Genomic DNA, 20,075 nt, shown 5'->3' on the forward strand with positions numbered 1-20,075 from the left:
AAATTCACTTCTTGGGGAGCCCTTTACTAACAAAGCATCATAGACTGAGTGTCTTATAATAACAGAAATTTACTTCTCACAGTTCTAGAGGCTGGAAGTCCGAGATCAGGGCACCAGCATAATCAGGTTCTGGTGAGGACCCTTCTTCTGTGGGTATAGATGGTTGTCTTCTTGTTCCCTCAAGTGATAGAAAGACAGTGAGTTAGTTCTCTGGCTTCATCTTATAAAGGCGCTAACTCCATTCTTGAGGGTCCCACCCTCATGACCTGATTACCTCCCAAGGCTCCACCTTCAAACACCATCACATTGGGATTAGGGTTTCAACAGATGAATTTTGGAGAATGCAACATTCAGGCCATTTCACCCATTTTTGAATTGATACCTCCCAGCTCCATGCTCCTTTCCTCCCTAGCACTTTTCATCATTTCTAGTCATCAGCATACTTATATCTTTGTCTTCCTCGTTAGACTGTAAAATATGTGTGGCAGGACCATGCCTGTTTAATTCCCCACTGTGTTCCTTGTCCCTAGGTCTCATTACAGATGTGTTAAATGAGTGAATGAATTTAGAGTGAAAAGAAAAAAAGAAAAAAGTAAGAAGAGGAGAGGTAAGAAAGAAAACTACCATTTTCTTAGCTAGCAACTATAGTAATATACTACAAAGTCTTTTCAAGTAGACACAGCCACTAATTATCTGTTCCTGTACTCAAACGCTGTGCTCTAAAGAAAGACTGATAAGGATGTTGAAATATGCAGATATACAGTGAGATTATTGCTCAATGTAGTGGTGTATATTTATGAATCTCTTGGTTATATTAGTAGCACACACATATATGTACTACTATGCACATGCAGAATTATAAATCACTGTATTTTATGGCTGTAACTTATGAAATACTGTGCATCAAATATACTTCAATTAAAAAAAAAAACTTCCTCTTTAGAACAGACTTGTAGACACAGGGTGGGACTTGAGAGAGTAGCACTGAAACATATGCATTGCTGTATGTGAAATAGATAGCTAGTGGGAAGTTGCTGTAGAGCACAGGGAGCTCACCCCAGTGCTCTGTGACAACCTATAGGAGTGGGTTGGGTTTGAGGGTGGGAGGGGAGTTCAAAAGGGAGGGGACATATGCATACTTGTGGTTGATTTACGTTTGTAAGGCAGAAACCAGCACAACATTGTAAAGCAATCATTCTCCAATTTTAAAAAGAAACAAACAAAAACTTCCTCTTTAATAGTATTTTCTACTTTGTTACATGCTTTCATGTTTATTACTCATTTGCGTTTGACAACAGTCCTAAGAAGCGGGAAAAGGAACATTATTCTTATTTTATTAAAGATTAGCTGTAAAATGTCTAAACAAACCACATCATCATATAGACAATAAAGCTGACATCCAGCTTTGTAAGATGAGAGGGACTCAGGCAAGGTGAGAGAGGGGCTCACTCAAGGCCACACAGTAGGTTAGGGAAGTGCTGGCTTTACACCAGATCCTTGTCTTCCTTTTTATACCACAGGAGGAGTCCCGGGAGGGTGCACTCTGTGTAAACCATAACCCAGGGACCCAACGATGTGCAAGGATTTCTGCACCATTAAGAAGCTCCATCTTTCATTTGGGAGACTAGTTCAGCTACCAGTAAAGTGGGCTTCTCAGAGAATCCCAGACCGTCTTGGTTGCTGAATGCAAGTTTGCATGTTCTCTAGAGAGGCAAGATGGGGTGCTGGGGCTTATCTGATTCTGGTCATTCTTCTCGGCTCTGAGTAGGTGTGTTCTTTGTAATGCAAAATGGGTATCGTCCTATTTTTTTTTTTTCCATCTAATTTCATTTCAGTTTATCAGTAGTAAAATCCCTGCTGGCATGTCATTTAATTTGCTCCCTGTGCTAATGATGATTCTGAAGCCTTTTACAGAAATGATTATATGATAATACCAAATCTGATGGTAGATTCAAGCCATCATTTATAGTAATAGGATCATGATGAAGCTTCCTGAGGTACTGCTTCTTCTAATACATTTGGGGGGCAGGGCAAGAATCAGCTGAGCTTCATCTCACATTATTAGAAGATTGTCACCAGGGATTTCTCACAGGGAAAGGCCCTTTTCTGGCTCTGATGCTGAGCCTCTGGGCAAAATTATGGGTTGCAAATGCCATGGTCCTATGGCATTTGGCTGAAGGGTGAAGCTAGGTTGGTTGGCCACACATGCCCATGGGACAGCTCATGAGAAGGATGGGATTAGAGAAAGGGGAGACCACTGACCACTTGTCCTTTTCCATGCCCCCTCCCACTTCTGTGTATAGACCCTCATAGTGCAGTTTAATGTGTTGGGGGTGGGGTTCACAGGAGGGTCATTCTGTGCACCTGTCTTCTAACACTAGTTCCTCTGTCCCTGGTACTAATGTGAGCTTCACTGAATCAGCCATTGGAACAGAATAAATGAGATGCTGTCCCTGCCCTAGAGACTAGGGACCAATGAGTGCTTCTGAGCATCATGGACTGGAATAGATGACTCTGTGGGGGAGGGGGTGGGGAGGAAGTGCTCTGTGTTTAGGGAGAACCCAGGGAAAAAAAGGAGGTATCATCCTAAATTAGATCACCTGGAGAATCAGCAAAGACTTCCTGAAGGAAGTGGTTGAGCTGGGGCCTGTAAGACTGGTGGTGTCTTCTAACCAGCAATGGGGTGGAGTTCAGGAGAGGGTCGTTCCAGGCATGGGTCCTTGTCAGGCAAGAAGCTCTGGAGGCTTCACGTTGTCTGAAGGGCCTGGCCAAGTTCAGCGAGGTTGGAGCTGACACACAACTCTGCCATCCTTTACTGCCTTACTTCAAAGAACTGTAGGGGACCCCCCTGCCAGGCATTCTACTGCTCCTCCTTTGCTCTGGGGACCAGAAGGAGTGAAGACAAGAGGGAGCACTCTCATTCTTTTGGTTCCGAGGCATGCCTCAGACCATAGGGTTAAAGTTATGGGAAGGCAAGTCCAGGCTCAATAATTAGGAAGTGCATTCTAACAATATTGACTTTTTCATATTAAAACAGACTGAATAGGAAGGGAGTGATAGACATATGTTCATATGTGCTGTGTGCTTAGTCATGTCTGACTCTTTGTGACCCCATAGATTGCAGCCTGCCATGCTCCTCTGTCCATGAAATTTTCCAGGCAAGAATACTGGAGTGGGATACCATTTCCTATTCCAGGGAATCTTCCCTACCCAGAGATCAAACCTGTGTCTCCTACGTCTTCTGCCTCCCCATCCATCAGTGATTTGCCCAAACATTAGTTCTAGTAACGAGAACTACTTAGGCCAGGATCAGAATGCACACCCAGGGACCTGACTTCAAAGAGAGTGACTTTTTTTTTTTTTTAACCAATGCTGCCTCCCACAAAACACTGCAGAATTCTGAGCCTAGGGTTAGACCTGAGATAATAAAACATACTGACTTGCTGACTGTTTTGTATCTTAGTTTCAATTTAATGAGCAAACAGTAAGCCAAGACATTTCCTTTTATTAGCTCTTAGTAGACTCCTGCTTAAATGGCTCAGAGGTCCAGGGAATATTGTGTACAACCTCAATGAAGAATGTGGTGAGAAAAATACTTTTACATATGTGTGTGTCTCTATATGTCTATTTTGTGTGGCATCTCTGAGGTTGCTGCCTGCTCTGCGGGGCTGCTCAGAAGCGTTTCTGGAGGGCAGTCTGGATATTCTTCAGCAGGCCCCACTTAGCTCGGTTCTTTCCACGCCCATCTGGTGTTACCACCTGCAATCAGAAGCAGAGAGCCCTAGCACCAACCACAAGGGACATAGCAGCTCCCAGAAGCCTGGCCTCTGCAGCGGGCCAGACATTACACACATTATCTGATTAGCTCCTCATGCCAACAATCACATGAGGCAGGTGCCGTTGATCCCATTTCAAAGATGAAAAAACTGAGACTCAGAAGAACCAGGTAGATATCCTAAAGTCTCAGTGCTAGTATGTGGTGGGTTTAGGATTTCACAGAGAAGGTCCCACTTCTTTAAGGCAAGAAGTGAGTGCTGATTATTGTGTTGAGGTTGTGACCCAGGTAGGCTTCACCAGAAAGTAGCCCCAGGGTGCTCCCCACCCAACCCATGGAAATTGTTTCTGTCACAGCTCTTATCATTTGTTCATTTCAGCGAGTGTGTTTCATTTTCTTACCAGAGTGTGAGCACCTTGATTGGGATGTGGAGGCAGTGACAATCTTTCATCTCTGTATTGCCAACATCAGATATGGTACAGAGAAGTGTCTTGAAAATTGAATGAAAGGTGAATAGAGTCATAATTTGTACATCTGCCAACCGCTTCTCTTTGATGCTTCATACCATCCCTGACCACAGTGCATAGTCAGTGCTCCCTAGAAAAGGCAGCTTGCATTGGGTAGCAGGACTTTCCTAGAAGTCTCACCAACTCAGCTTAGATGTGGAGCTCCATGCCTTACCTTGAGCATGATAAACTTACCCAGATCTTGCCCTGATGGCATTTCTGTTCCTTCCCAATACACATTTACTAAGAAGGCATTTAGGGAGTGAGGTCAAAATCCGGGTGTGATAGACAGCGCACAGGACAAATGAGCTCAGTCTTGATGGATCAGGACTCATGGGGGAGGTAGAGTGGGGGTGCAGTTTGGATTGTGAAGAGCAATGTTTGTACAAAGCACAGAGTCTGTCTATATAAAGATTTTTATGTTTGTATTCAAGGGGAAAGGACAAAAAATAGACACTATTACCATTATGCTCTCTAGTTTTGCAAAATTTATTTTTAGTTTTAGAGAAAACAAGGCTTCATGCAAGACAAAGATTATATGTATGGTGTTAGATTACCCATTCCTAGATACAAATGGAAATAATACTTGGAGATAACCCTGATAAGGGTTATATAAATGTGTAAGATACACACACAGAGCTACTGGGGGCAATGAGGAAGAAATAACAGTGTTGTGACAGGTTGAGAATTGACTCATAAAAATAGGGGTAAATCCTACAAAAGCTCTGTCATAAAGGACAGGATCTTCAGAGATAAAGCCTGAGTACGACATGTGAATGGGGCAGTGGGGACTGAGGTGTGTCTCTGAACAAGAGGATCAGATGAAACAGGACAGAAGAAACAGAGAAGAGGACTTGAGGTACTAAAGACACTGAAATGATAGCTGATAGGCCTTCCCCTGCCCCCAAACCTCAGATGGCTTTCCAAATCAATTCTATCAAACTTTTGAAAAAGAGTACTTTTAGAAAATAGAAAAAGAGCAATAGTTTCCTAGCTCATTTTATCAAGCTAGTAAAATATTGGTTCTAGAAGCGATAAAACCACACAAGCAAAACAGTATAGGTCCGGTTCATATATGATCATAGATGCAATACTCCAAAGCAAAATATGAGCTAACTAAAACCAAGTATATTATAAAAATAATGCATCATGATCATAGAGGGTTTATTCCATGAATTAAAGTGGAGTTTAACATCAGAAAAATTAATGTGATTTATTTCATTAATGCTTAAAGGAGAAAAATCACATGATTATCTTCAATGATTTAAAAAATTATAAAGTTGCATAAACTCTCAAAAATTTAAAAGTAGAAAGAACTTTCCCTAACTTAATAAAGATTATACATCCCAAAAACTAAATAAAAAAACCATCAGGGTTCAATGCAAAAACATTAAAATTAAGAATAAGACAAGGACATCAACTCTTACAACTGCCATTTCTACAGGACCCCTAGCCCTGGCCAAAGGTATAAGGAAAGAAAAAGAAACCAATGTTCAAGAATTGCAAGAAAAGAGATAAAACTATCATTATTTATAGCTGATATGATCTTATGCTTGGGAAAAAAAGCAGAATCAACAGATAGGCTCTCAGAATAATGAGACACTATTGAGATTGCTGGAATCATGATTAACCTATCAACACAGTAGTTTTTTTTTTTTTTTTTCCAAGCCAGCAATACATTAGAAAATATAATTAAATAAAAATAACATTAATAATATAAACTAAGTCTGTAAAATATATAGTTTAACCAGAAACATGTAGTACCTCTACAAGAAGAATTTTAAAACCTTAATAAAGCACACAGGAGGTGATTTGAACAAAAATCAGAACTATTACAAAAATATTGTCTCCAAAGTAGAGACTCAATGCTTCCCTAACTGAATTCTACTCATTTTATCTTTTCTTTCTTTCTTTTTTTTCTTTAGGAATTCAATTTACTTACTCCAAAATGGAGTTGGCCTTCAATAAATGAGGCCTTTAAAAAGCGTTAATTTTCATGCTTCATGTAAAGGAATGCATTTCTATTATTAACTAAGTAGACCTTAAAAAGAAAGAAGGACAATAGGGAGACTTACCCTAGCAGTTCATTAAGACATAACACAAAGCTGAAATCAACAATAAAGTAGTGTGGTATTGACATACGAGCAAACAGACCAATGGAATACAATAGAGAGGCTCAGAGAAATGCCTCTGAATATATGGCAGTTTAATACAAGATCAAAGTGGCATCCTTTTTGTATTCTAATGGAGAGGATATTGCTAGGTAGATGATATTGGGAAAACTGACCCATTCAATGTCCAAAAAAAGTAGAACATCCATACCTAGAACTACACACAAAGGTGAACTCTGGATGGATTAAAGTCCTAAATTTCAAAGGTCAAACTAAAGTTAATAAAAGAATATGTGGAAGATTACCTTTGTGATATAAGCCTTCTTAAGGACTTTTTAAACAAAACTTCAAAAGGTCAAACCATGAAAAAAATAACTGGTGACACTGATCACATCAAAATGGAAGATTTCTGCTGTTTCATGAAATACACAATGAACAAAGTGACAAAGTAGACATTAGTAGACAAATGTCAGAACTGAGGAGATATTAGCAGTATCTAAAACCATGATCTAGAATATACAAGGTCATACTGCAAATCATCTAGAAAAAGAAAAATGCAGTGGAAGAATGAGTACATGATATTTATCAGGCTATCTGCAGAAGAAGGAATCCTGAAAACAAGCCTATGAAATGAAATTTTAAATAATAAGGAGACAGCACTTTCTACCTATTGGGCTAGCAAAATGGTAATGGGCTAGGTGGGGTCTAGGATATAGGGACCCTCATTCACTCCTTATGCAATGTACATGCATCCAGTCAGATCAAGTACACACACACTCTATCCCCAGCAATTTCACTCATGGTATATGTCTGATAAGGGCTGAATTGTTTCAAAAATTTTTATGTTGAAGTCCTATTCTCAGTATTTCAGAATGTGATGTATTTAGAGACAGGGCTTTCAAAGAGTTGATTAAGTTAAAATGAGGTCATGATGGAGGGTCTTAACAAACCTAGACAGTGTATTAAAAAGCAAAGACATCACTTTGCTGACAAAGGTCCATATAGTCAAAGCTATTGTTTTTCCAGTAGTCATGTACAGATGTGAGAGTTGGACCATGAAGAAGGTTGAACGCCAAATAATTGATGCTTTTGAATTGTGGTGCTGGAGAAGACTCTTGAGAGTCCCTTGGACTGCAAGGAGATCAAACCAGTCAATCCTGAGGGAAATCAACTCTGAATACTCATTGGAAGTACTGATGCTGAAGCTGAAGCTCCAATACTTTGGGTGCCTGATGCGAAGAGGTGACTCACTGGAAAAGACCCTGATGCTGGGAAAGACTGAAGGCAGGAGGAGAAGAGGGTGGAGAGGAGACGGCAGAGGATGAGATGGTTACATAGCATCACTGACTTAATGGACATGAGTTTGAGCAAATTCCAGGAGATAGTGAAGGACAGGGAAGCCTGGTGTGCTACAGTCCTTGGGGTCACAGAGAGTCAGACATGGCTTAGCAACTGAAAAACAACAACAAATCCAATGTGACTGTCCTTATAAGAAGAGGAAGTCTGGACACACAGAGGCACACCTGAGGTGCACTTGCATGAGAAAAAACTCTGTGAGTCTTTTCTCACAGGGAGAAGGTGGGGAGAAAGTAGACATTTGCAAATCATGGGGAAGGGTCTCAGAAGAAACCAGACCCTCCAATACCTTAATCTTGGGCTCCTGGCTTCCAGAACAGTGAGACAATACATTTCTGTTGTTTAAGCCAATTAGTAACAGCTAATGTGACAAACTCTAGTAAACTAATAAAATGTCCCAGAGAAAGTCTCACATCCTCATCCCACCCACAAAATATGAATAAGGCTGTTCACCGAACATTATTGGAAGTCACCTGAGTATCTCTTCTGCTGAGTCAACAGGTAAAACATGGTGAACACCAGCTTATTGTAAAGGATGGGGCAGTGTTAGGAGTTAGGGGCTAAATGCGCCCAAAAACATGGGTGGTTCATAAAAACAGTGTTCAGAGTAAAAAGGTAAGACACAGTAAGTTATGTAACACCATGATGTTTGCGTAAATTAATAACATTCAAAAAAATACACACCATGTAAGAACACATAAAAGCAACAAGATGCACAGAAAACATACTGGAATGGATATTTAGGGAGGGAAGGCAATGGCACCCCACTCCAGTACTCTTGCTTGGAAAATCTCATGGACGGAGGAGCCTGTTAGGCTGCAATCCATGGGGTCATTAAGAGTCGGACACGACTGAGCGACTTCACTTTCACTTTTCACTTTCACGCATTGGAGAAGGAAATGGCAACCCACTCCAGTGTTCTTGCCTGGAGAATCCCAGGGACAGGGGAGCCTGGTGGGCTGCCGTCTATGGGGTCGCACAGAGTTGGACACGACTGAAGTGACTTAGCATAGCATAGCATAGTCACAAAAGGAATTAAATACATAAATAAGAAAGGGCTTGAAGTCCGAAGATTTTTTGCCCAATAAAACATAACTCTCAAGAACAAAAGCACCCCTAATACCAAAAAAAATCAAACAAACAAAAAGAAAAGGGCCTTAAATAGACCCATGTTGGTAATGGACCATGGATTGAGGTGTCTGACTAATTCCGCCTTCTGTGTGTGAGGTTAAAAAATGATAGATCAGGTTTGAGCCTAAATTATACTCATTCCAGGGTTCTAACTTATTGGCAGGGAAAATAGGAAGGGACTAATAGGGTTCTACTTAATGAACCATCAAGGGGCCCTTTGGAAAATAATGAATTCTAAGGAGACAGAGCATGTAAACCACTTCAACTTCATTTCAGGGCATGGAGTCACTGTGAGTATGTGGGTGAGTGAGAGGGTAGCTTCGGGGTAGTTATTTCGAATGCATACTAGTGTTGGTCACTCAAATTATCCTCTAACCCCAGCCCCTGAATATGTATGTGTTACCCTAAGGCAGGGTGTCTGCAGTAGGGACAGAAGGAAAACCAGAAGAAGGCTTTTGTGAAACTGAACATGTCCAGGAAGGCCAGGTAGCCCTGCTCTGTGGCTGGACTTCCAGCCTAAGTGCAGCCTGAGCAGGAAGGAAGCAGCCCTGTGGATACTCAGGGTAGCTGGCAGGACCACTTCCTGAGCACACATGAGGCACAGTTGAGGGGCGGGACCCAGTACAGACTGAGAAGGAATTTGAAAGTATGGGTGGGGACAGGGATTGGTGCATTTCCTTAAGAACTATAGGGAATGACACAGAACAGTACCAGTTTGTGATTATTCTGGGGCCTGAATATCTATCCTCAGACCTGATGTAAGCTGGGAAATCTGGTTTATGTCAGATTGTAGTAGGCAGAATAATGCTCCCCGCAAAGATGCCCACGTCCAAATCCCAGGAGCCTGTGAATGTCACGTTACATGGCTATGCTGTGTGTGCTTAGTCACTCAGTTATGTCTGACTGCTTGTGACTCCATGGACTATAGCCTGCCAGGCTCCTCTATCCATGGGATTCTCCAGGCAAGAACACTGGAGTGGGTTGCCATGCTCTCCTCCAGGGGATCTTCCCAACCCAGGGATGGAACCCAGGTCTCCCACAATCCAGGCAGGTACTTTACCGTCTGAGCCATCAGGGAAGCCCTGTTACTTGGCAAAGGGGGACTAAGGTTGCTAGTCAGCTGGTTTTAAGAAAGGGAGATTAAGGACTTCCTGGTGGTCCAGTGGCTAAGACTACACGCTGTCAATGCAGGGGCCTGGGTTCAATCCCTGGCCAGTGAACAAGATCCCACATGTTGCAACTAAAGATCCTGTGTACTGCAACAAAGACTGAAGAGCTCATGTGCAGCAGCTAAGACCCAGTGTAGCCAAATAAATATTAAAAAAAATGATAGAGGGATTTATTGAATCATCAAGTGGATCTATGTGACCACAAGAGTCCTTCAAAGTAGAAGAGGGAGAGGCAGAAGGGAACCACAGAGATGATGACGTGAGGGCTCAGTCTAAAGTTGCTAGTGTTGAAAATAGAGGAAGAAGCCATGAGCCGAGGAACGTGGCAGCTGCTTGAAGGCCGAAAAGGCAAGGAAATGAATTTTCCCCTGGAGCCTCTAGAAATCACATAGCCCTGCTCACACCTTAGATCTCTGATCCCCAGAATTGTGAGTTAAGAGGGAAATTTGTATTGTTTAAGCTACCAATTTGTTATAGGAGCAATAGGAAACCAAGGCAAGGGGAAAAGTTAGATTTATCATGGAAAGACTTCCCAGAAGTTTGAAGACTTCCCTGGAGATTTGAAGTCAGAGGGAGACAATGGGGTGAGAACGGAGGCAGTGGTCTAGAGGAAGAGCAGGAGGAGGGACGGAGCCCACAGAGTACATGATTGGTCCAAAACCACGTCTCGATTCCTTCTCAAACATCAGTGAAGCTCTTGGATGTTAGAAGCTCTCACCTGGGAACTAGGGCCAAGAGGGGTGAGCAAGGACAGCATGATGCCTGTCCTCACTGAGTCGCTGCCTAGTGGACTTGGGGCTTGGACCCGGTACGCTGCTCAAGCCCAGTACTCTTTCTGATGTATGATTTTGCTTCGTAAAGAAAAGTCCCACTCACTGCTGTTGTTTGGACAGCATCCTTCCAGAGTGTGAGGCCAGGTCCCCGAGGCTGAGCCCACCCTGCCCAGACTTCACTGCATCTGATTATCTGATTATGGTGCATGGGACGAAGAACTCCTGCCTTGGATGAGACCTAGGTTCCCACTCAACTCCTTCGGGTTACATGAGGCCAGTCAATTTCCCTGTCTGAGCCTCAGTTTCCTCTTCTGTAAACTGGAGGCAGTAACTGCCTGCCTTCGAGCAGCTGGGATGATCACTGATAATGAATATACAGTGTTGGACACAGAGTCAGCCTGCAATGAATGAGACCTTTAAAAAGTGTTAAAGTTAATTTTCATGCTTCATGTATTAGACTGCAAATAAAATCCCTAAAAAATAAAATCAACAAGCCACATACTATGAAAATCAAATATAAAAGGTGTTATTTCACTTCCTTAACAAAAGGATGGGAATATTGCATTTTGGATAAGAAATGATTCTGCTGCCTCATTACGGCATTTTAAATGAAACCTTTCAGGAATACCTGCATAGTACTGATGCCGAAGGAAAAATATTTCGATTTTATAGGAAAGAGCTGAAGTCATTACTTTTATGAAGCTTTATAAATGTCATTCAAACACACCATCTTATTTTCATTTGCTATTGAAGCCTTTACTTATGCAAATCATGACAAATGTTAAGGAAAGCTGAGTTTCCCCTGGAATGCTAATATAATCACAAAAAAGGAGGAAGAATTACTTCTGAAGGAAAAATCTATATTGCAGCTCTGTGAGTCAGATAAAAATGAAGCTTCCAGAAAAGCTCATTAATTAGAGCTCTGCTTATTTAGAAATTGTGTTAAAAAGAAAAGAAACTGGAATGAGTTTTCTTCCTTTATAGGGAGAGCAAACGCTTGACCTGAACAGTTTCAGGGGGATGTTGCTTCTCAATTGATTGTAAAATAGCACGTAACAACTTTCAGGCCGCTTCCAGTAGTTTGCAATTATCAATTTTACATATCAGTTTCTTTCCTCTCTTTTATGTAGACATTTGTTAATATATTTATTTGTTTGGTCACATTTTCACTCGTGTATTCATTCAATAACCATTAAGACCCTGCTGTATGCACAGTGCTTTGGTAGGCATTGTGGGAGAAAGAAAGATGAATTAAATGTGAATTTTGTTTTCAAGCAGTTCAGAGTGTAAGAGGGATGACAAAATATCTACCTAAGGAAGGCTGACACGCTTTGGTCTCTCCACCCACATCTTTGTCCCTTGCATCTAAAAATGACTTAAGATACATGTTAAAAAAAAAAACCAATAACAGCACTGAGTGCCCTTCATGGGCAAGACATTTCAGAGGAATTTCTAAAAAATGAGAAGGCAGATGGAATTAGATTGAAGGAAAAATCCATAGTCAAAAGGACCAGTGTCAAATGTGGCAGCAGCAGAGGGTGTTCTTTGCTCTGGAGAGAAGGGTACCAGCAAGAACTGGGCTGTGGGGCAACTGACCGACAGGGTACCTGGCTGGGGTCTAACAGGGGGAGCAACCAGGCGACTTTCTCATCAGTCACTCTGCCTTCCCGTGTGAGTATCTGACCTCCGTGGAGGGGGAGGGGATGCACAGGGGTGCTGTGCTCCAGAAACAGCGCATCGCATCGGGGTGGAGTAGAAGGCCCCCATCCCCCCAGGAGACTTGTTTCAAGTGTAATGAGCAACAGCACAATCCTCCCACTTCCTTTCATCACTAGAGGTAGCAACCAGTCAGATTCTCAAGTCCAAGGGCATGGAGCTAGTCAGACTGTGTTGGTCACACACGGATTGCACCACAAACCTCCAAAACCACATGCAAGCTGAATTTAGGGGAGGAGAAATGATGGGCTAGCTAACAGTGGTGCAGATTGGACAGAAGCAGAGATGGAAGGAGGGTGTGTGTGGGAGGGAGTAGAACGAGAGATACTGATGGAGAGACTGAGAGAAACTGATGACTTGCCAGTTTTCTTGTGTATCAGGTGTGTGTCCCACCTGGAAGTGGTCTCATGAGAGTCCTCTCTCTCTGCACTATAAATTTCTCTTTTCAAAAGTCAAAAGGAATGGATTTATTCTCTTTACTTCTAAAGAATCTCTGATTAAGATATAATTTACTGATTCCTAAGAGCACTATCATGGTTGTACAGTGAGATAGTTCTAGGCAGTCTTGGCATTTTTCTTCCCTTTCTCCTTTGAATATCAATAAAATTACGCCCCTGAATGTATTTCCCCTGGAGATACAAGGAAGAACCAGCCTTGCATCACAAAAAAAGAGGAATAATCTTATCCCTTCCTTTTTTGGAATCCTTCCTGGCTTGCTCACTGGCAACTCCTTGACTTTCAGATACACAACAAATACATTTTTTAGTATAAGTATTTCCTAAATATGGCATGGGATACACTAACACTAAAAAATTTATTCATTGCATGCATCCTGTATTTATATTGGTTAAATCTGATACACTATCTTTGCTTGAGTCACCACGGGGGCTCATGTGTCACTTTTTTTGTCCTTCTTACACCAAGATTATTTGTTTTCTAGACTTTGAGCTCCTTGAAGGCAAGAATTATGTCTTATTTTCCTTGGCACCTCTACATCCTAACCTGATACCTGGCACGAATGTTTTCTAAATCAGACTGAGGTGATGATTCTCAGGCCTCATTGGCAAAGTTGGTTGAGGCCAGGGCCCCTCTCTGTGTCCTTGAGTAGTAAGTTTTCTGGGAGTAGAGGGGCCTGTCACAGGGTGAGTTCCATGATCTCGCGATCATCCTGACAGGTGCATCCAAAGTGGATCAAGAACATCTGTCTGAGAAATAATGTGTACAGTACCTTGCAAATGTCACTCCACTGCCCGGGACCATTATCATTGATGGCTCGCACTTTAAACAGATACTCGGTGTTGGGGGTCAGGTTGTGTAGCTCCAGATTCTGCTGCATTATGTCCCGAATTTGTCCACAGAGCTCTGTCCGCACATTGTTAGGAGGGGAAGTAATGAGTTCGTAGAATTCCATCTCAAAAGAGTCCACGTCTTCTGTTGGGCATGTCCAGTAAACCTAGGAAGAAGTGGATGTATTAGTCGGGTATTAGCAGACACCATGCAGTTTTCTTTTTCCTTGAAGCTCGGTGTTGTTGACCCCATGGGGTAAGTTTAAACTGATTCAGTCCCTCTAGCTGCTGAAGACCTTGTGCAACAGTCTTGAAAGGCTGGGTGATGAGTCCTGACATGATGTTTACTATGCATTTTAAGAACAGATGGATGCTCCTCTGGCTTCTGTTCCTGTCAGTCAATGTGGAGGTGATCTTGCCCTCTGAACACCACTAACCAAAGTGTCTACCATTTACTGAACATCTGTTATGCATCAGATTGTGTCAGACATGGCCTGACTCATGTGGTCCTCACAACTCCCTCAGAGGGAAATTTTATTATCCCATTTTACAGTGGGGGGCTTCCCAGGTGGCGCCACAGTAAAAAGCCTGCCGGCCAATGCAGGAGACACAAGAGATGTGCGTTCAATCCCTGGGTCAGGAAGAATGCCTGGAGTAGGAAATGGCAACCCACTCCAGTATTCTTGCCTGGAAAATTCCATGGACAGAGGAGCCTGGAGGGCTGTAGCCCATGGGGTTGCAGAGTCGGACACAACTGAGTGGCTGACTATGTATGTAGGTATTTTACTGTGGAGCTCAGAAAGGTTACATTTAGCAATTTCAACTAGAAGTTGAAAAGTGTATATATTTCAACCCTTCATTTATATACAAAAGAGTTGCAAAGAGGTGAAATTACTCATCCAAGTAATGGAGAATATATTTTCACACTCAAAGCATAAAATATCAACTCTTGGGAAGAGAAATATTAACAAATGTTAATTAGTAGATTGTGCCTGATGTATAAATATTTTATAATAACTGTATTTTTAAACATACATTGCGTACTTTATTTAAATTTTCATAAAATTAAGTGTTATTGTGTGTACAGGGAGCTCAGCCCAGTTGCTCTGTGATGACCTAGACGGGTAGGATGGAGGTTGGGGTGGGAGGGAGGTTCAAGAGGGAGGAGATGTATGTATACTTAGGGCTGATTCACGCTGCTGTATGGCAGAAATCAACCAACATTGTAAAGCAAATATCCACCAATTAAAAATATAAAAATGTTGTTGTGTATAAAATAAAGTTAATTTATAACTACTCTTATAAGTATATATATTTTAAAGTTGCTATGAATTTGTATGATTACTTTATAATTATTTTTATATATTTACACTTTTAAAAGTGTAAAAAGCCTGACTTATTAATGTTATATAAATGTATAAAGTTTTTAAACATTTTTTGATTATCAAAATGTACTCGTTTTAAATACAAACTTGGAAAACACATAAAAAGTATAAGAAATAAACATCTCTTATAATCTCAGAGTTCAGTTAATAATTATTACTTTCCAATTTTAGAATACACACAAATACAAAAATGTATGTAATTTGGATTATATTGCTTTGATTCCTGCTTTTTTCACTTATTGCATTTTATATATGTCCCTATATCATTAAAAATTCATTAAAGCACCATTTTAATAATTGCCCCATAAATGATTTAGTCCTTCTATAGTTGAGCAGTTAGGTTGTCTCTAATTTTACACTCTAATAATGATGCATTGAACGCTTTGGGGCATGGATCTTCATCACGTTTTTAGTAATTTCTTCAAGAGGGATTTCTAGAAATAAAATGGAGTTTTTATAAAAAAACTCTTTAAGATTTTTAAGATACATAGTGACAACTCATAAGACTAACTTAAAGAGTATTTCCTGTGCCAAAAGGAGACAATAAATTTAAGATTTACCAAAGGAGAAATGTGTAGGGGTAGAGGTATAAATTAGGAGCTTGGGATGAACACACACACACTACTGTATATAAAATAGATAACCAATAAGGACCTACTATATAGCACGGGGAACTGTATTCAATATTCCATAATAACCAATATGAAAAAGAATCTGACAAAGAATGAATATATGTGTGTTTGTAACTGAATCACTCTGCTGTACACCTGAAACTAAAAAATCATTGTAAATCAACTATTCTCCAAGTAAATTCAAACAAACAAAACCAAATATCCCCAAACAAAAGAGAACTGTTAGTCAATCATCACTCAAGAGACATGCCAATACTGATTTCAACTTCTGTATCCCTGAGCACTGTGATTCCTGTGTGAACTATTCCCCACGATCCTGAAATAGGTGCATTTCACCTATTCAGGTAAAAATATAAAAAAAATGATATTTTTACACCAAATACCACTGTCTGGCAGTAGGTTTAGGTGCCCTATTTTGAGAGTCAGTGACTTCACTGAGCTTTCCTATGTACGTTCCTTTCTTGAATTCATCAAGGGACCGTTTACAGGTGGCATGGGGAGACTGTTCTCCAAGCTCAAGTGTAGGGCAAACATCACCAGTCGTTCCCATCCAGAGCTGGATCTTGCCAACCTCTCAAGTGGTCCGAGTTGCATGGAGATGAGACCTAACGCAATCCCTGACGCAATGTCACATACATGCAGGTGTTGCTGATCTAGTACCATTTGGAAGTGTAGGTTCAGCTGCTTCGTTGTGGGGACCTGTTACGTGAAGGGCAGAGATACATTTGCTGTGTCTGACAGCCCATGGGAGGATATGTTCTATATGTTCTACCTTGCAACATAAGGTCATTCCTGGAGCCAATTATAAATGCCAAAACATAGATTATGATGTTTCAGGAGAGTAAAAAAGTAAGGCTTGGTCAGTGTCTCCCTTTAATTTTCTTGTTTCTACATCCTTTGATACTGAAGTGTGGTCTGCTAATTGGCAGCAATGTCAACATCTGGAAGTCTGTTAGAAGTGCAGAATCTCAGGCCCCACTGAGACCCACTGAAGCAGACTCTGCATTTAACAAGATTCCCAGGCACATGTTAATGTTTGAGAACCACTAGTTTAGGCTTCAAGGATGTTAAGTGTCTTTGTGAGTGCTCTCAGATCATGAGGACAGAAGGTGGATTCTGCTACATGGGAGCAGGCCATGGGTTGGCTTGGGAATTGTCCCTCTAGTGGCCCCAAGAGGAGGCAAGATATGCTCTCATAGAATACATTTTTTCCTCCCTGGATGCTAATGCTGCTGCTGCTGCTAAGTTGCTTCAGTCGTGTCCGACACTGTGGGACCTCATAGACAGCAGCCCACCAAGCTCCCCCGTCCCTGGGATTCTCCAGGCAAGAACACTGGAGTGGGTTGCCATTTCCTTCTCCAATGCATGAAAGTGAAAAGTGAAAGTGAAGTCGCTCAGTCGTGTCCGACTCTTAGCGACCCCATGGACTGCAGCCTACCAGGCTCCTCCATCCATGAGATTTTCCAGGCAAGACTACTGGAGTGGGGTGCCATCGCCTTCTCCAATAGAACATTATATAAACTATTCAGTTTAGATTCAATCAGCTTGATTTGAAAGGAATGTTAAGAGATGGGCTATTTGTTCATATTAGGCCAAGAAGGTCAAGGAAGAGTCACATCCCTTGACGCTGAGTGATGGCAGTTGTAGAGGTCTGTGAGAGATACATACCCTCCCTCACTAAAAAAAAAGCTGAATCTCAGGAGATAAGAACTGGAATTCCATTGGGGATTATCCTTCTAATCTTTCCAAATCATGAAGAGTCTAGATATTTTCTATAGAAAAAGTAGCAATTTATAGGAATCACAGCTGATAAATCATGGAGCCTGCTTTTCTAATTCCAATTTCTGTTCTCTTTCTACTGTTACAGGCTTTCCTTTGGGAAATATTACCCTCTTCAAGCAGTCTCTTCAAATTACTTTGGTTCCCAAATTGCAGTCTCTTTCAATAGAGAAGCTGTCTTTGAAGTGGAATTGGGGCTTTCAGATGCATATCTGGCTATGAGTTAAATACATTGTTTGGTTTAAGCCAATCTCGGGCTCTTAAGACTTCAGGAACTTTTCCCTTTTGAATGGACTGACCACACAGAGTCCAGAGGAACAGATCTGAGTGACCATATCCGAGTGGTCAATGAACTAAGTGCAAACTTTCCTGACTACCCACCTCCATGCCATAGCTCACACCCTCCCATCTTTCCTACGGGGCCCAGAGCCTTTCTTACCTTGGCAGCTCTTGGATACACCAGAGTCTGGTAGATAATAATTGGGCCTGGAGTCTGCACAGAGCTATCGTTGAATGAGTACCAGTTGTGGAAGCTATTGCTATTCTGCACAGGCTGGTTTTCTACCCCTGCGCTCCAGTAGGTATAGAGGCCATCTGTGGGCTTGGCAGGTGCAGCTGACTGGGCTCGCCCATAGGCTTCCAGACCTATCTTCGTCTTCTCACAGGCAGGGGCATTGAAGGACAATAAGGAAGAGCTTCGCTGGTATATCTGCTGGTTGTTGAAGCTGTGGGTGCTGAAAGTGACCTTCCTGGCGATCATCATTTCTGACTGCAGGGGATAGGGGGACTGCAGGGAGTCCCCAGAGGAACACACCTTCTTGGGTCCTGTGGGGAAGAGCTCGTGAATGGCACTGGAGAGCTCAGCGAAGTCCAAGGGCATGCAGTTCAAGGAGTGTAGCCGGAGCTGTGGGTCGGGCCTGTAAGTGCTCTGGATGCCATCCTCGATCTGGTCCACCAGGATCTTGGCTGACTGCAGGAATGCCACTTGGCCTGTCTCCTTCAGCGCCTCCTTGGAGTAGGCAATCAGGCCATCCATTTCGTTCACCTTCATGGTAGTGACGTACACATACTTTTCAATTTCCTTCTGCCTGGATACCTCCAGATTCTCTATCTGCTCCATGATGGTTTTCTCTTTCTCCTGGAGAATGCTGCGCAGCTTGAGAAATCCATTTCTGATCTCTTTTCGCTTTACCTCCTTGTCAGCTTTAAAGCTGTTTTTTAAAATATTGAATTCCATGAGGTCATTATCAATTTCATAGCGGACTGCAAAACAATCAAGTTAGTTACTTCAGTTAAATTTTTCAGTTCCCCAGATATCAAAGCCAGTGGCAAACTGGAGCATACTAACTTGGGCTCCAAGGAAGTAGGTGAAAAGGGAGGAAAACCACTTGTTGCTGGGCTGAAAGATGCTAGTATAGGTTTATAAAGTGACTCTGGCCCCTCTCCACACACCCTTCTCTTCCTCTTTGTCTAATATTTCCCTTAGGTATGACAGCCAGCCTTCCCTGGAATACTTCTATCTAATAATTCTTATAGCCTTGGGTCTAAAGGTGGAAGTTCAAGGCCACCCTTGATATTAGTTTTCACTCAACTTTACCTGTTAGCAAGTTGGACTTGAGAAGAGGTGATGTCACAAAGTGGTGGAAATTCCCTATGTGAAAGCCTAAGCTTTTGCAGGGGTGGGAGAAGAAAAAAAACTTCTGATGACTACTTCTAAATATTGCTTTGTCTCATTCACCAAAACCCAGCCCTAGACAATAGTGGCAAATTAGCAAAGTTCCCCTTCACTGTGGCTTCTCTTTGACATGTCCTTTTCCTCTGCTGGGGGCTTTGACTCTCTTGGGTTCAGCTGGACTCCCTGTCTTGCCTACCCCACCTCCCAGTTTCTTTCCAGAAAGGGTCTGCTGTTACAAGTCAAGGAAAACCAAGTTCATCCTGCAGCCTTGACATGGCATTTGGATTTTAAGTCCACTCAACTGTTCAACAACTATTTATGGGACACCTATTCCACATCATATACTTTTCTAAGCTCTAAGGATATAGATATGAGTATGAGAGACCACTGATGCCCCAGGAATGCACAAACCCAATGATGCTGCAGTGCAGAGGATGCCAGGGCAGGGTGAGCATGTGGCCCACCTCTTTCTGTGAAATGGCAACTTCATTGGCTTTACAGGGTTTTAGGCATTTGACAGCAATTTGAATACAGGTTAACCTTCTGTGGCCTATTCTAGAGGTAAGGTCCTCTCCAGGAAAGGGTGACTCTGCAGTAAATTGATGGGCTATAATCCTTTCCAGATTTTACTCGGCCGTGGGGATGACCAAATCTTGGTTGGTAACATGGTCCTGGATCCACAGTAAGTTGGATTTCTGTGGGTGGTGGCCTTTGTGACAATGATGTGCATTAAACCCTAGGGTTCTGGCAGACTGTGAGAACAGGACAACAACTGTCTTGG

At 42.0% G+C, this 20,075-nt stretch overlaps 1 protein-coding gene across 1 annotated transcript in view; it reads right to left on the reverse strand.

Moving 5' to 3' along the window:
• Positions 1-3,672: 3,672 nt before the first annotated feature.
• Positions 3,673-20,075, reverse strand: part of TRIM42 (tripartite motif containing 42) — a 29,677-nt gene continuing 13,274 nt past the window's right edge. Inside the window, exons 3-5 of the mRNA XM_070385220.1 lie at positions 18,059-18,882; positions 13,766-13,990; positions 3,673-3,759 (exon numbers count right to left, since the gene is read on the reverse strand). Coding sequence (XP_070241321.1) covers positions 3,673-3,759; positions 13,766-13,990; positions 18,059-18,882 — 1,136 coding nt within the window. The remainder of the gene's footprint in view (positions 3,760-13,765; positions 13,991-18,058; positions 18,883-20,075) is intronic.

The sequence above is a fragment of the Bos mutus genome, chromosome 1 (assembly GCF_027580195.1).
Source record: "Bos mutus isolate GX-2022 chromosome 1, NWIPB_WYAK_1.1, whole genome shotgun sequence".
In the NCBI taxonomy this organism is placed as follows: domain Eukaryota; kingdom Metazoa; phylum Chordata; class Mammalia; order Artiodactyla; family Bovidae; genus Bos; species Bos mutus.